This window comes from Macaca thibetana, chromosome 3 (assembly GCF_024542745.1).
Source record: "Macaca thibetana thibetana isolate TM-01 chromosome 3, ASM2454274v1, whole genome shotgun sequence".
NCBI lineage: Eukaryota > Metazoa > Chordata > Mammalia > Primates > Cercopithecidae > Macaca > Macaca thibetana.
The window spans coordinates 117,433,282-117,447,711 of NC_065580.1; the positions used below are offsets into that span (position 1 = coordinate 117,433,282).

Consider the following 14,430-nt stretch of genomic DNA (forward strand, 5'->3'; position numbering starts at 1 on the left):
TTCACAGGCCAGCACTTTAGGCGGACCTCCACGAACCCAGCATTGATGTTTACTTTTAAATATAATTTAGAAGCAGTCAACTTTTCTTTTTCATGTTATTCATCTGGGGCAGGGGTTGGAGAAGCCTGCGATGTTTGCTAATTCACGCCAGTTATTTGGGGTCACCGTGCACCAGTGTGCATTCTCTGGCACAAATCAGAATGCAAAGTACATCACAGGCATGTAACCAGGCATGTCTATTCCTATGCACACTTACATATGCCTACGTACCTGAATATAAACCCATGGAGAAATCCATATAGGAATGCATGTGCTTTTGAGGCTCTAGAAAATCCAAAGTAAACAAGGGCCTCTATAAATGTCACACATATTCACATTCAGTACATGCCTTTGTCCCTGTTACAAACATTCTCATTAAGAGCTCATAAAAATTCAACAGAAAAGGGAGTCGAGTACAGGAAGGAAAGAAGAAGATTGGTAGAAGCATTGTATCATTTGTCAAGTTTTGAAGGATGACAGCTTTTTCAATAAAAAGAAAGCATTGTGTCAAAATAATCTCTCTGTCTCTGTCTCCCTCTTGCCCTCTTCTCATGCTGTGTCTCTCTATCAAACCCTGGGTCTCTGAAAATATTTCAATAAGACAGTGCCTTTTGAATTTAAAAACCAAGTTTTAAGACAAATTTTTGTTATACTACCATATTGATAGGCTGAAATCTTCATTTTTAAGAGACTGCCCCCAATACCACACATGGCACACACATTCTTATTTTGCTTAGATTTAAATGATGCTTCCAGAGGTTATGCAAACTGTTCAAGATCACAGAGCTACAGAGGGGAAGGACCAGTGCCACTGGTACTGCCCTTTTCTTCCTCCCTGTGGCAAACATCATCAACCTTTGAAACCTACCAAATCCAGGAAGTCCAAATAGCACCAACCAAACCCCAGTGTCCCCTCTTGTTAACCAAGGAGGACCATTTGGCATGTTCCCACTCCTGATTAGTCTCATGCACTTGCACTTGGATGGAGGCAATCCTCCCAGCCCTTTACAAAGCCTCCAATCGACAGCAGAGAAGAGGCTGCATGCTTGGAAGCCAGGCCCCTAAAATGCCTACACCCTACTCTCCAGAAGAACTGAACACAAAATAGAAGTTGCAAAATATATAAGGGCATCCATCCTCTTGAAGTAAACTAACATTAACTGCTAATCATTTTCATTGAAGCCGAAAGTTCTGAAACCCCCTCTGACTACCACTTGTAAAGCTGTTATAAGATGAGGATGCTCTGGAACTACCTAGGGGCGATGGTCTCATGACTCCGTGAATCTACTGAATGCCAGTGCGATGTTCACCTTCAAATGGCTGCTTATACGTTATGTGTTTATATTTTAAAAAGACCATGAAATAGTTTGGAAGCTGAGATGTATCCAAACCACAGCTTTTTTTTTTTTTTTTTTTTTTGACAGAGTCTCGCTCTGTCGTCAGGCTGGAGTAGAGTGGTGCAATCCTGGCTCACTGCAACCTCCGCCTCCCGGGTTCAAGTGATTCTCCTGCCTCAGCCTCCCGAGTAGCTGGGACTACAGGCGTGGACCATCAGGCACAGCTAATTTTTGTATTTTTAATAGAGATGGGGTTTTACCATGTTGGCCAGGATGGTCTCGATCTCTTGACCTCATGATCTGCCCACCTTGGCCTCCCAAAGTGCTGGGATTATAGGCAAGAGCCACTGCGCCCGGCCAGAACCACAACTTTTTAAAGGAAACCTTTTCTCATGTCTTTTTTATTCATTTGTTTTGAAAATATCATCAAGGTTAAGGATCAGCTAAGAAACAGAATAATTTACATCTTACATTTCATAATTTTATCTATTTTTGCTTATATGGGAGACTGAGCTTAAATGACTCCTTTTGTTACATTTTTACAAATATTTTTGTTTTCAAGAAAAGCATTTCCATTTGAGGCTCCCATGTGGAATTTCTGAGAAGCCTAAGGATACTGTCCTCCAACACATGGTTCCTGAGGCATAATGTGGCCATGTGGGCAATGCATTCAACAGACGGACCATGGCAAGGGCTGCCACTCATGCTCCTGCTTGACGGCCCCAGATGAAGTCTGGTTGGACCCGTCTTCATGAAGCTGGAGGCATTACATCAGTGCCTACAGCTGCTCTGCCATCTCCCGCCCCGTCCCCAGTCCTTCACACTATCACCACCTCTTTTAAATGACAACACATCCCTAGGAGAATTAAACAGTATTTAAATTCATATTTAAGTGTGCATAATGTGAGTAGATACTGACATACCCATTAGTTTCCTGGAGTAGATGCTGCCATTTAAAACACGAGCACACTGGGCACAAGCACATCTCTGGGAAAAGCAGGGTTCCTGGGGCTCAGCCACCAGGACTTCTCTGTCCTGACTCATGCTCTGAACCCGGACTTAGTATTTAAATTCATATTTAAGTGTGCATAATGTGAGTAGATACTGACATACCCATTAGTTTCCTGGAGTAGATGCTGCCATTTAAAACACGAGCACACTGGGCACAAGCACATCTCTGGGAAAAGCAGGGTTCCTGGGGCTCAGCCACCAGGACTTCTCTGTCCTGACTCATGCTCTGAACCCGGACTTACAATTGTCACTGGTCTCCGCAGTCCAGGAAACTGCTCTTCTTGTGGATGCTCTGTTCTCCCAACAACATCAGTATCCACTATTTGCTGAGTGTTGTTCAGGTCTGGGCCGGGTGCCAGAGCTACGTGTTCTGGTCCAATCTTCTCAAGAACCATGTGCAGGAGGAATGACTACTGTTGTATAGGACATGAAACTATGGCTCAGAGAGGTCCCTAGAACTGCCTGAGCTCACCCAGATAGGAAGTCTCGGAGCCACAATGTGTGTACATCCAGCATTTGATCAGAGAGAGAAAAAATGTCAGCAGAGGACCCACCAGACACCACTCTACCATGTCCTTCTAGGCCTCCCTGTCTGCCGAGAGGTGCTTCAGACAGCAGTTTCCAACAGATGGGTGTTGTTATCACAGAGCTTACTTGAGCCTGGCTATGGGACTAGAATCCAAATGCTGAATGCTGAAAATCTTTCAAAATATTTGAATGTCAAAATGCAGAAAGATCTCTTTGCTCACTTTAGGCTCTGTTCTTCATGACTAGTTAGCTAACATCAAGCAGACTGAAAAAAAAAGGCAGCGAATTTCTACTGTGTGGTGTGTGAGGCAGGCTTGGGGCCAATGGAGGGGTTGATTCATAACGTTTGCTAAATCCTGTGATGCAAACAATCCCGCCCTGGCAGATCCCAAGCTGCCAATGTGCTGTGAGCTGGCTCACAAAATTCCTCACACTTCAGCAATCAGCTCTCAGCACCAGCAGGCTCTGGCAAACCCCGGCTTTGGGTGTCCATTCCCCTTGGCTCCTGTTAGTCACATTATTTAGAAAAGGCTCCTTTAATTCACGCATCTATTAATAAATCTAGAGATGCTTTGGTTTGCTTTTTGTGTATTCTGTTTATTGTTTATTGAAGAATCGCTTGTTTGTGGGAAGGGTGGGTGAAGGATGCCAGTGGCAGAGGCTGGCTCTAGCCGGCTCCCAGGTCACTTGGCACGGAAGCCTTACGGCTAAACTAAGTGCCCATTAATACCCCGTTTTCCATGATGTGATTATTACGCATTGCACGCCTGTATCAAAACATCTCATGTGCTCTATAAACACCTATACTATGTATCCATAAAAATAAAAAATAAAAAAATATAAACTAAATGCCCAAAGGACCTGGAGAGAAACACAGAGAAGCGTGCAGGCTGCATTTGGTTACCCTACCAGGTTACAGATATCCTATCTGGATACAGATGGGTCTATCTTGTGATAGACTCTCCTTAACCAAACCTTAGCCAGGCTCTTCCAAGCCCTCTTCACCACTAGGCCTCAGCATTGGCCTTCCACGTCCAACCATGGCAAGCTCAGTTCCAGCAAGAATCCTGCTTTTCATCCCCCAAGTTTGATATCTAATCACCCTTGATATGTCATCAAGCTCCTCATCCCTTGCCTTTTGTGTCTACGTCCCTGGCCCGCCTATAGCAGAAACCGTGTTAGGCTAGTTTAGCAAGAACCGCCCCCTCCCCCAACCCTTGATGTCCCTTCTTAGTGACTTTCCATCCACCAGATCCTTTTGCTCTATTCCTTGGCCATAAATCTCCAGCTGTCTTTGCTGCATTTGTGGCTGAGCCCAGCACTTTCTCCTATTGCAATAGTCCTGAATAAAATCTGTCCTTACAGCCTTTAACTAACTGGGCTGTTTCTCTTGGACACCTGCTCTGGTGGTTGTCTGGAAAAGAACCTAACACACGGCGGCTTATGCTGACTAAGGAGGAATCAAGTTACATTTCAGTAATGTGATGTACAGAGGAATTTTATGGAGATAGTGTTATACTAACTGCATACTAACAAGAAGCCAGAACCTAATTTAAACAATAATGACAAAAGCAATAGAATCAGAAAGAGCAGTCAGGCTCCAATTCCACTGTGTTAAGGTCAGCTGATTGCACCACCTGAATGCTACACAAATGTTCTGATTTCCTCCTATCTCTTCTGAAACCATGTGGTCTGTTCCACCCCACTGTCCATCCCACCGTGTTCTTCATGCAGTAGCCACAGTGATGTGTGAAAATGCAAATCTGAGCAGTCACCTCCCCATCTTGAGGTTCAGTAATGACCTCAAATTGCATGAGGATGGCACACCACCACCTTCTGGGAACTACAGAGAAGGGCTCCTGGCCTGGCTCCGCCTTCCCAACCTCTTACTCCACCACTCTTCTGCCAATCTCCTATTGCCTTTTTGACTACTCCATTCCCCTTCTACTCTTGCCCCTCCCAACCCTTAGCAGCCATGAATCTGTTCTCTGTATCTACAATTTTGCCACGTAAAAAGGGTGACATATATGGAATCATACACTATATAGACTTCAGGTTTTGACTTTTCTCACTCAACCTAATGTTCTAGCGACCCATCCGGGTTGTTGTGTGTATGAATAATTCACTTATTTTTATTGCTGAGAAGTGTTCCATGGTATTGATGTACTACAATTTGTTTAATCACTGGCCTGTTGAAGGACATCTACATTGTTTCCAGTTTGGGGCTATTAAAAGTAAAAAGTTTCTGTACAGGTTTTATGTGAACATAAGTCTATTTCTCTGCGGTAAATGCCCAGGAACGCAATCACTGAGTCATATGGCAGATGCACTTTTTTTTTTTTTTTAAGAAACTGCCAAAATTGTTTTCCACAGCAGCTGTACCATTTTAACAATCCCTCCAGCAATGTATAAGGGGTCTAGTTTTTCCACATGCTCACCAGTATTGAATGTTGTCACTGTTTTTTATTTTAGCCACTCTGATAGGTGTGATTTAAATTTATATTTTGCTAATGGCTAATGATGTTGAGCAACTTTTCATGTGCTCATATGCCACCTCTATGTCCTCTTCAGTGACATGTCTCTTCCCTTCTTTGGGCCATTTTCTATTTTTGTTTTCCCCCTACTGAAGAAAAATCAATTTACGTAACTTAGTCAATGACCTTTTTTTTTTTTAATTTCAACTTTTATTTTAAATTCAGGGAATACTGAATTTGCTTAGGACAATGGCCTACAGCTGCATCCGTGTTGTTGCAAAGGACATGATTTGGTTCTTTTTTGTGGCTGTGGAGTATTTCGATGGTGTATATGTCCCACATTTTCTTTATCCAATCCACTATTGATGGGCACCTAGGTTGAGTTCATGTCTTTGCTATTGTGAATTGTGCTGTGATAAACATACAAGTGCATGTGTCTTTTTGGTAGAACGATTTGTTTTATTTTGGGTATATACCCAGTAACGGGACAGCTGGGTCAAATGGCAGTTCTGTTTTCAGTTCTTTGAGAAATCTTTAAACTACTTTCCACAGTGGCTTAACTAATTCACATTCCCTCCAACAGTGTATACATGTTCCTTTCCTCTGCGGCCTTGCCAGCATCTGTTGTTTTTTGACTTTTTAATAATAGTTTGGCTCATTTTCCAAATAAATTGTTTGTTCTTTACTGCTGAGTATTGAGAGATTATATACATTCTAGATGACATTCCTTTTTTTGGACATATGGTGTGCAAACCTTTTCTCCTACTCTGCAGTTTGTCTTTTTTATCCTCTTCACAGGTTCTTTCCATAGCAAAAATGTTTAATTTTTTATAAAGTTTAATTTATCAACTTTTCCTTTTATGGTTCATGCTTTTGTTGTAACCTCGTAACTCTTTGCCTAGTGATGCCAAAGATTTTCTCCCATTTTAAAAAATATTATGTTTTACAATTTATATTTAAGTCCATCATCCATTTTAAGTTAACTTTTGTATAAAGTGTGAGCCTTTGGTAGCTATTCATTGTTTTGCCTGTGGGTGCCCAGGGGCTCCTGCATCATTTGTTGAAAGGTTGACCTTCCCCCACTCGCTTCTGTACCTTTGTCAAAAAAATCAGCTTGGCTTATCTGTGTAGGCCTGTTTCTGAGTTCTCTACTCTGTTTCATGAACCTAAGTGTCTGTTCCTCCATCCACACCACAGTCTCGATGACTGTAGCTACCAAGTCTTGAAATTAGGTAACCTTATTCCTTCCACTTAATTCTTTCTCAAAATTGTTTAGGCTATTCTGGTTCCTTAGCCTTTCCACATACATTTCAGAATTATGTTGTCTGTATCTACAAAAAATCTTGCTGAGATTTTGACAAGAATTGTGGTAAAACTGTCAATCTGGAAAGAAGTGACAGCTGTACTAGGTTGCGTTTTCCATCCGTGAAAAACAGTATGTCCTCCCACTTATTAGATATTCTGTGGTTTCCTTCATCAGCACTGTGCAGTTTTCAGCACACAAGTCTTGTGCATGGTTTGTTAGGTCTACATCTAACCATTTAATTTTTTGAGCTATTATAAGTGGCATATATATATATATATACACACACATGTATACATACACGCTCATACGCCACCTCTATGTCCTCTTCATAAACATTTGTATATGTGTATATATACATACGTATATATGTATATATACATACGTATACACATGCACACACACATATACATATGTGCACACATACACACGTATATATACGCATACATATGAGCACACACATGCATATACACGCACACACATGCACACACGTGTGTGCATGTGCATGCATGCACACATGTAGACATGCAAACATGTGCATACATACACATATACATACGTATACGCATGTGCATATATACATATATACACACATACATATGTGCATATATACACACATACATATGTGCATATATACACATATACATACATGTGTGCACATGTGTGTGTGTGTATATATATATTTTTTTAAGACTGAGCGTAGCTCATTGCCAGGCTGGAATGCAGTGGTGCAATCATGGCTCACTGCAACCTCCACCTCCCGGGTTCAAGTGATTCTCATGCCTCAGCCTCCCAAACAGCTGGGATTATAGGCATGCACTGCCACGCCCAGCTAATTTTTGTATTTTCAGTAGAGACGGAGTTTCACCATGTTGGCCAGGATGGTCTAGATCTCTTGACCTCGTGATCTGCCCACCTCTGCCTCCTAAAGTGCTGGGATTACAGGTCTGAGCTACCCCACCGGGTCGTGACTTATATTTTTAATTTCAGCTTCTACAGGTGCATTGCTAGCATACTGAAATACAATTGGTTTTCGTGTGCTGAACTAGACTCCTGCAAACTGGCTGAATTTGTTCTAGCAGTTTCACTTTTTGTTGTTGTTTTGTTGTTCCCTAGGATTTTTTCTTTTTTTTTGAGACAGAGTCTTGCACTGTTGCCCAGGCTGGAATGCTGTGGTGCAATCTCGGCTCACTGCAAGCTCCGCTTCTTCCCTGGGATTTTCTATTTGGACAATCATGTCACCAGCAAACTCAAGATTCCCTGGGGCTTTCTACGTAGATGATCATGTCAACAGCAAAAAGGGACAGTTTTATTTCTTTCCTCTCATCTGTTGTCTTTAATTTCCTTTTTTTGTATTATGTCTCTGTAGAACTTCCAGAACTATGTTGTAAAAGAGTGCTGTCAGCTGTGGGCCTTTTTAGATGCTTTTTATAAGGTTGAAGGAGTTCCTGTCTTCTATTTTGCTGGAAGTTTTGAGTCATGAATGATGTGAATTTTGCCAAACTCTTTTTATTGTTTTTTTTTTTTTTTGATTGACTGATATAATTGTGAGCTTTTTCTTTAGCCTGTTAGTATAGTGTATTACATGAATGAATTTTCAAACACTAAACCAGACTTGCATCTCAGAATACGTCCCACTTGGCTACCCTGTGTCATTCTTTTTACATATTATTGTGTTCTATTTGTTTATGTTTTGTTAAGGAGTTTTGTGTCTGAATCTGTGAAGGATAGTGGTCTGTAGTTTTCCTTTTTTGCTCTTTTTGTCTGGTTTTAGTATCAGGGTAATACTAGCATCACAAAGTGAATTAGGACATGTGCCCCCCTCTTCTGTTTTCTGGAAGGTATTGTGTAAAATTAGCATTAATTCTCCTTTACATGTTTGGTAGAACTATCCAGTGAAAAGTGAAGATTTCTTTTTTGGGAGATTATAAATTACTAGAGCTCAATTTCCTTATAGTTATAGGGCATTCAAGTAGTCTATTTCATATTGGGTGAGTTGTGATAGTTCGTGCTTATTGAGGAACTGGTCAATTCCACCTAAGTTATAAAATGCATGCATGTAGAGTAGTGTGTGTATTCTTTCATTATTCTTTTGGTGTCTGCAGGGTCTTTAGTGACGGTGCCTGTTTCCTTCCTAATGATAGTAATCTATGCCTTACATTTTTTTGTTAGTCTTGTTAGAGGTTTGTCAAATTTACTCATCTTTTCAAAGAACCAGCTCTTTCATTTCTCTATTACTTATCTGTATCTTTTTTTAAATTTCTGCTTAGATTTTTAATATCTCCTTCTTTCTGCTTGTCTTGGGTTTACTTTGTTCTCCTTTTTCTAGGTTATAGAGGTAACAGCATAAACTATTCATTTCAGAATTTTCTTCTTTCCCAAGAAAATGTGTAAGAAAATTTCTGATAAGTTTTCCTCTCAGTGCTGCTGTATTAAAGCAGTGGATAATTATCCTCATTTTCATTCAGTTCAGTATGTTTTTGGATTTCCCTCGAGACCTCCTCTTTGACGCATAGATTATTTGTAAGTGCGCTTTTTAGTTTCCAGGTGTTGAAGATGTTCCTGTTGTTCTTCTGTTACTGATTTCCAGTGAGTCCATTGTGGTTAGAGAACATACTCTGCATGGTTCAGTTACTTTCAGTCCTCTGAAGATTGTTTCCTGGCCCATAAATACCATAAATAAGGCCTACCGGGTCCCTTGGCCCTGAGGTCCAGGGCTAGCTGACCTTCTCCCCATCTTTCAGAGCTTTCTTACATTTGTCTTATACTTACTCTCCAAGGTTTTAAGTTGTACTTAGCAGGAGAAATAGAGAAAAGTATGTGTAATTCACCCTCCAGGAAGTGAAGCCTCTCCTTAATGGTATTTTAAAGCAAATACTATCATTCATATGCACATCAGTCTCTAGGCCTAAATGATACACAGTTAAGCATCACTGCAGGTACCTAAAGCTTACTACTTCAAAACTGCACAGTGGCTGTGAATGGCAGGTACTATGGTCTGCATTTTTAGATAAGGAGGTGGAGGTGCCTGGAGGTTACCTAAATGTACGAATTACATGGTTGTTCCATGACTCTGAGACTTTCCATGTGCTTTTTCAGTTGTGATGCTAGGTCACATCCAGGTTAGACAAGACAAAGTGAAACATTAGCCCTGTATAATCTGCCCATGGCTGTGCAATTGGCTGACAGAGCTGAAACTCTGACTTTGCCACTTACTAGCTACTCAACTTCTTCATGTCAATTTCCTTGCCTGTAAAATGGGGGTAACAGTAACAGTGACCCATAGAATGCGACTGTGAAATGGAAGGAAACCATTCTGTAAAGATCAGGAGACACATTCTGTACGGGCGAGCTACCTCTGTTATTACTGTGCCCTCGGAGGAGTCTCACAACTCCACTTGACTTTGCAGAGCAGGTGGGGCCTCCAGGCAAGGGCACTGGCTCACCACGCTGTCTGATGAAAGCGTCCGCTAAGTCAGCATTGTGTTGTCTTTGTGCTCCTTGTGGGTTAATGTGAAGCTGACCCTCCCTAGGGACTGCTGAAATAAAACTCTAGAAGGCTCACATGAACATTCTTTTCATGTCTCCTTTTTATATTTAAAGGCAAAGGCCTGACTTCTTCCATGTGAATATTTATATGCAGATAGTACTCAGGACAAGTTGGAGCCACCGGAATCTAACACATGCTGGTGTGCAGACCCATCGTCATCCATACATGGTGTAATGCTCATTCACACATAGGACACAGAGCCCACCTCCAGGCTGGGACAACTGGGCCATCATAAGACAGCTAGGCCGCTGGGTATCCCATGCTGAGCACCCAGGCTTCCTGCAGCCTCCTAGACCCTTCTGGAGTTTAGACGGGGCTCAACATTCTCGATGCTCCATACAGTGATCTTAGAGGCCTCCCTCAGGAGCTGTTAATGAGTGTGCAGGCTGTTTCTAGTATTTTCTTTCCTCAGGCTTATTACCGGCCTTCCACTGCTTGTCATCTACCTATTTCAAATGAACTCAGCTTTGGTGTTGCAGGAGAAGACAGGATTCCAGGCCAGAGGGCTAGATGCCACGCCAAACCCACTGAACACCTTCGAGCTAGGAGCCAAGTACAGTCACCTCCATGAGGAGAAGGGGCTACATGGGGTGGAAGGGACATCCCTCTCTCTGCATCTGTTGAAGTGATAAAAAATATAGAACAGACGCATGGCTACCTATGTGCGAGTCCATCATGCTAATGCATATTGGAACATACACACTTCTCATGTAATGCTCATATAATGTGTACCTTAAAATGCAGCTTATTTTAAATTTCAGTCACACTTATTGAGAAATACGGGCAGTTTAACTGCTATATGCTACATATGAAGAGAGCCATTTATGGTCTTGTAACCATAAAGGGAATTTTAGGAGAAGGATGTCTTTCTATTATATCGTCCACAGGCTTGGTTTACTCTGGAGAAAGGGACAGAAAGGGAGAATGGAGCTAGCTGTCATTATTATAGTACTCCTGGGTAAGGGGCAGATGAAAACACAAGTTAATGAAAGTCTCTCACTCTCAGATAACGTGCCTAATAACTATCAGCAGCGTCCTTCACCAGGGCAGAAAAGCAGCAGCGTAATGAATGAAACTCCCAGAGAAGAGTGATTTTGAAATGTGCACGAGCTTTTGGTTTGCATTCTCTCTCCACCTGCCTGAGCTCCGCCTTGTCCTGGACTCTCAGGCAAGTTCTCAAGACCACCCAGAAATGTGCAGTAACTTGCCCTAAACACCGCCTGCTAACACTCCTTCGCCTGAGTCAGCTGTGTAGACAGATGGACGTGATCAGACCATGGACAGAGCCCCTGAGCTCCTGCAGGGATCCAGGGACAGTGATTAGGCATCCAATAATAACAGACAGGAGGGGCCACAAGGCACGCATGAGAAGGCAGCTGGGGTGGCAGAGCTAGGGGTACCCGTGTGGCACGATTTCCATAGAGAACGTAAAGTGTGGGGTGGGCATTCTAGTTTCTTCAAAAGCACCAATGCTAAGCTGCTGACAGGCACCACTCACGGTCCCATCAACTGTGTATGATGGGGCTGAACAGGAGGGTTCCCCACAGGATGCCAGGCAGCGACGCAAGGCCAGGTTGCCACCACACAGTGGATTTCATGGCCACATCCCTGCATCTTCCCCAGCAAGATCTGTCCTCACCCAAGGCTTCTGAGATATGACACAAACGGAAATATTTCTGCCTAAGAGTTCTTCTCTGTAAAAACGGTGACCCTGCGACGCAGCACCCGAGCTGCCGCGCTCCTGGGACTCGCGGGTGGATTTCTTACCACGTCCTCCTTTGTGCTGACTGGCCGGGCTGCTCAGTGTGGGCTCAGGTGGGCTGAATGGAGGATAGCGCGGGGCTGTTTTCACTGGAAAAGAAAGCAGAGCAAGGGGCTGTTGTCACCCTCCTTCGGCATGGAGCAGCATGCAGCTGGTGTTACTTTGTTCTTACCGTATGGTGTCTCTGGAGACACAGGAAATGCTGGAGTTGAACACATGGACTCCTTGCTACTTAAAATTCTGCCATCGATCATATCGAGGTCTGGGGGATAGCCAGGGGTCATGGTCTGAAATTGGCACAGGGAGCAGAATGTGAGAACAGGGAGTCAAGTGAAGGCCCCTCCAAACAGTTGTGGCTCCCCCAGGCTGACCCACTGAGCAAACCCCTCCTCTGACAGTAGGACAAGGAGGCAGAGGACTGAATCCGTGGCACAAAACCAGCCCGCCTCTCCTAGCCATGGAAAACTGGAGAACACTTTCATGTTCAACAGTAAAGGAAATGGAAGGTATCTTATGGCTCATCCTTCTAATACAATATACAGCTAATAAGTGAAGTAGACAGAGTTTGTAGTGGTACAGGTAAATGAGTGTCTCGATATTAAGCAAAAAAGCTGGATAAAACAGTCCTTAACCGTGGCAATAATATAGTCACAGATGCATAAAAACACATAGTATTTTAAATACATAGCATAGAAAAAAGGCCAGGCGGAAACATTCTAAATATTAACAATGGTTTCGTTTGTGAGTCAAGACTATGTATAACTTTTTTTTCTAGTTTATTCTGTAGTTTCCAATCCTGCCAACTTGAAAAGAAATCCTACCCATCTCTAAAAAGATTAAATGTTTTGGATACACCGACCTGCTTTACTTCCATTCTGACTAGAAGCCTTACCTAGGCCTCTTGGAAGAGCATGAAGCTCTCATCTATGGCCCTCACCTGTGGATCACCTCCTAGGAAGGTCTCGGAGGGAGGACTGAGGGCCCTGTGTGATGATCCTGAAGGAAGGCTGTGTGTGCCACTGGCTGCTGCTGTCGGACTATGGAGAACAGCTAAGGACAGACCTACAAGAGCCCTACCTCAAACCCACACAACCCACCCACAGGCTGTGCTCCTCGTGCCCATTCTACAGATTAGAACATAGAGGCTCGGATGCCCTGAGTGAGGTGGCCCCACCAGCATAGCTATCTCTGGGGTGCATTACCCAGGCTAGCTGACTGCACACTGTGTTCTCCCAGCCACACCGCCTGCCAGGTACAGAGGAACCACGACTACATTTGTGGAACCAGGACGGAAGGTGAGTGCGGAGGGTAGTGTAGACTGTATTCAGGGACAAGGCCTGGTCATTGCCCATTCACCCGGGGTTCCAGGACAAGAAAGGGAGTGGAATGGGCCCAGAAACTGGGACCTGGCCATGGCACATACCTCTTTGACGTCTGCTGGTGAGGGGAATGGCGGCAGGTTCGGGGCATGGTCCACACCAGCCTTTCCCCATGCACATTTGGAGAAGGGCAGCTGCCCCCCAGTGTCGTTGTCATACTGCCCCAGGCTCAGCTTCCTGAGTCTCCCGCCCAGGGGCTGTTCAGGCGAGGAGCCTGTTAAAAGAGAGACAAGCGGGCTGCAGGGCACTTTCTCAAGGCGCAGTGAGGCGCCCCTTCCTTAAATCTCGTCCACTGCTTCTCAAAGGTGCTGTATGCTGGTCACCATTGCTCCAGGAAGATGCTGTGGTTGCTGCAGGCAGATGATGGGAAACCTAAGGCATTCTCAGACTCTCAGGGATGAGCAAGACCACAGCCTTGGAAACGTGCAGCTTCCCCAGTCCAGCATGCTCCTTCCAGAACAGGCTGCTTGGGGACAGGACCAAGCACTCGGACTCATCACTCGCAGTGCTGGGAAAAGACAGTGCCCTGATGGAATGCTGGGTGGGACTGACGAAGACCCAGCTGGGAAGGAGGCCCCTGCACGCCACCCCTGGTGTCCTGTCAGGACCAGAGTGCCCTGAGGACCACATATCTGCGGTGACCTTGGGCAGAGCGTGGCCCGACTATGATAATTTGAATCTTAGCAATGGGAAATTCTGGAGGGGAAAAAATCCTGTTATTTCAAGCATCAATAATAAACATTCGCCATCTTAACTGTCCTTGCCAGAAACACCACAGGCGGTTATTAATGACACAGATCCCCGGGGTCCCCACTCTTGACCAAATTCTGTTCTCTTTGTGTTGGGGGAAAAATGGCGGTCGGGCTAGGATCTAATTTTCTAAAGCCTCTTCCCAGGGATTCTTATGATTTGCCACTTAGGAAAAAATCTGCTGCCGGCTATTAAAAGAAGAATGTTTCTATTGATGACGTAGTCTGAAAATTCAAACCCAACAGCACTGTCCCCTACAGTTTAGATTTAAACTATAAATACATGCTCCCTGTAAGT

At 43.8% G+C, this 14,430-nt stretch overlaps 1 protein-coding gene across 16 annotated transcripts in view; it reads right to left on the reverse strand.

Annotated features, from left to right (window-relative positions):
* Positions 1 to 14,430, reverse strand: part of TNS3 (tensin 3) — a 309,986-nt gene that overhangs the window by 53,187 nt on the left and 242,369 nt on the right. For 15 of the 16 annotated variants that reach the window (XM_050785529.1, XM_050785522.1, XM_050785526.1 and 12 more), the window contains 3 exons: positions 13,428 to 13,597; positions 12,177 to 12,291; positions 12,010 to 12,093 (listed from right to left, as the gene is read on the reverse strand). The exons of the other annotated variant lie outside the window; for it this stretch is intronic. In XM_050785529.1, coding sequence (XP_050641486.1) covers positions 12,010 to 12,093; positions 12,177 to 12,291; positions 13,428 to 13,597 — 369 coding nt within the window. The remainder of the gene's footprint in view (positions 1 to 12,009; positions 12,094 to 12,176; positions 12,292 to 13,427; positions 13,598 to 14,430) is intronic. 16 annotated transcript variants of the gene reach the window in all.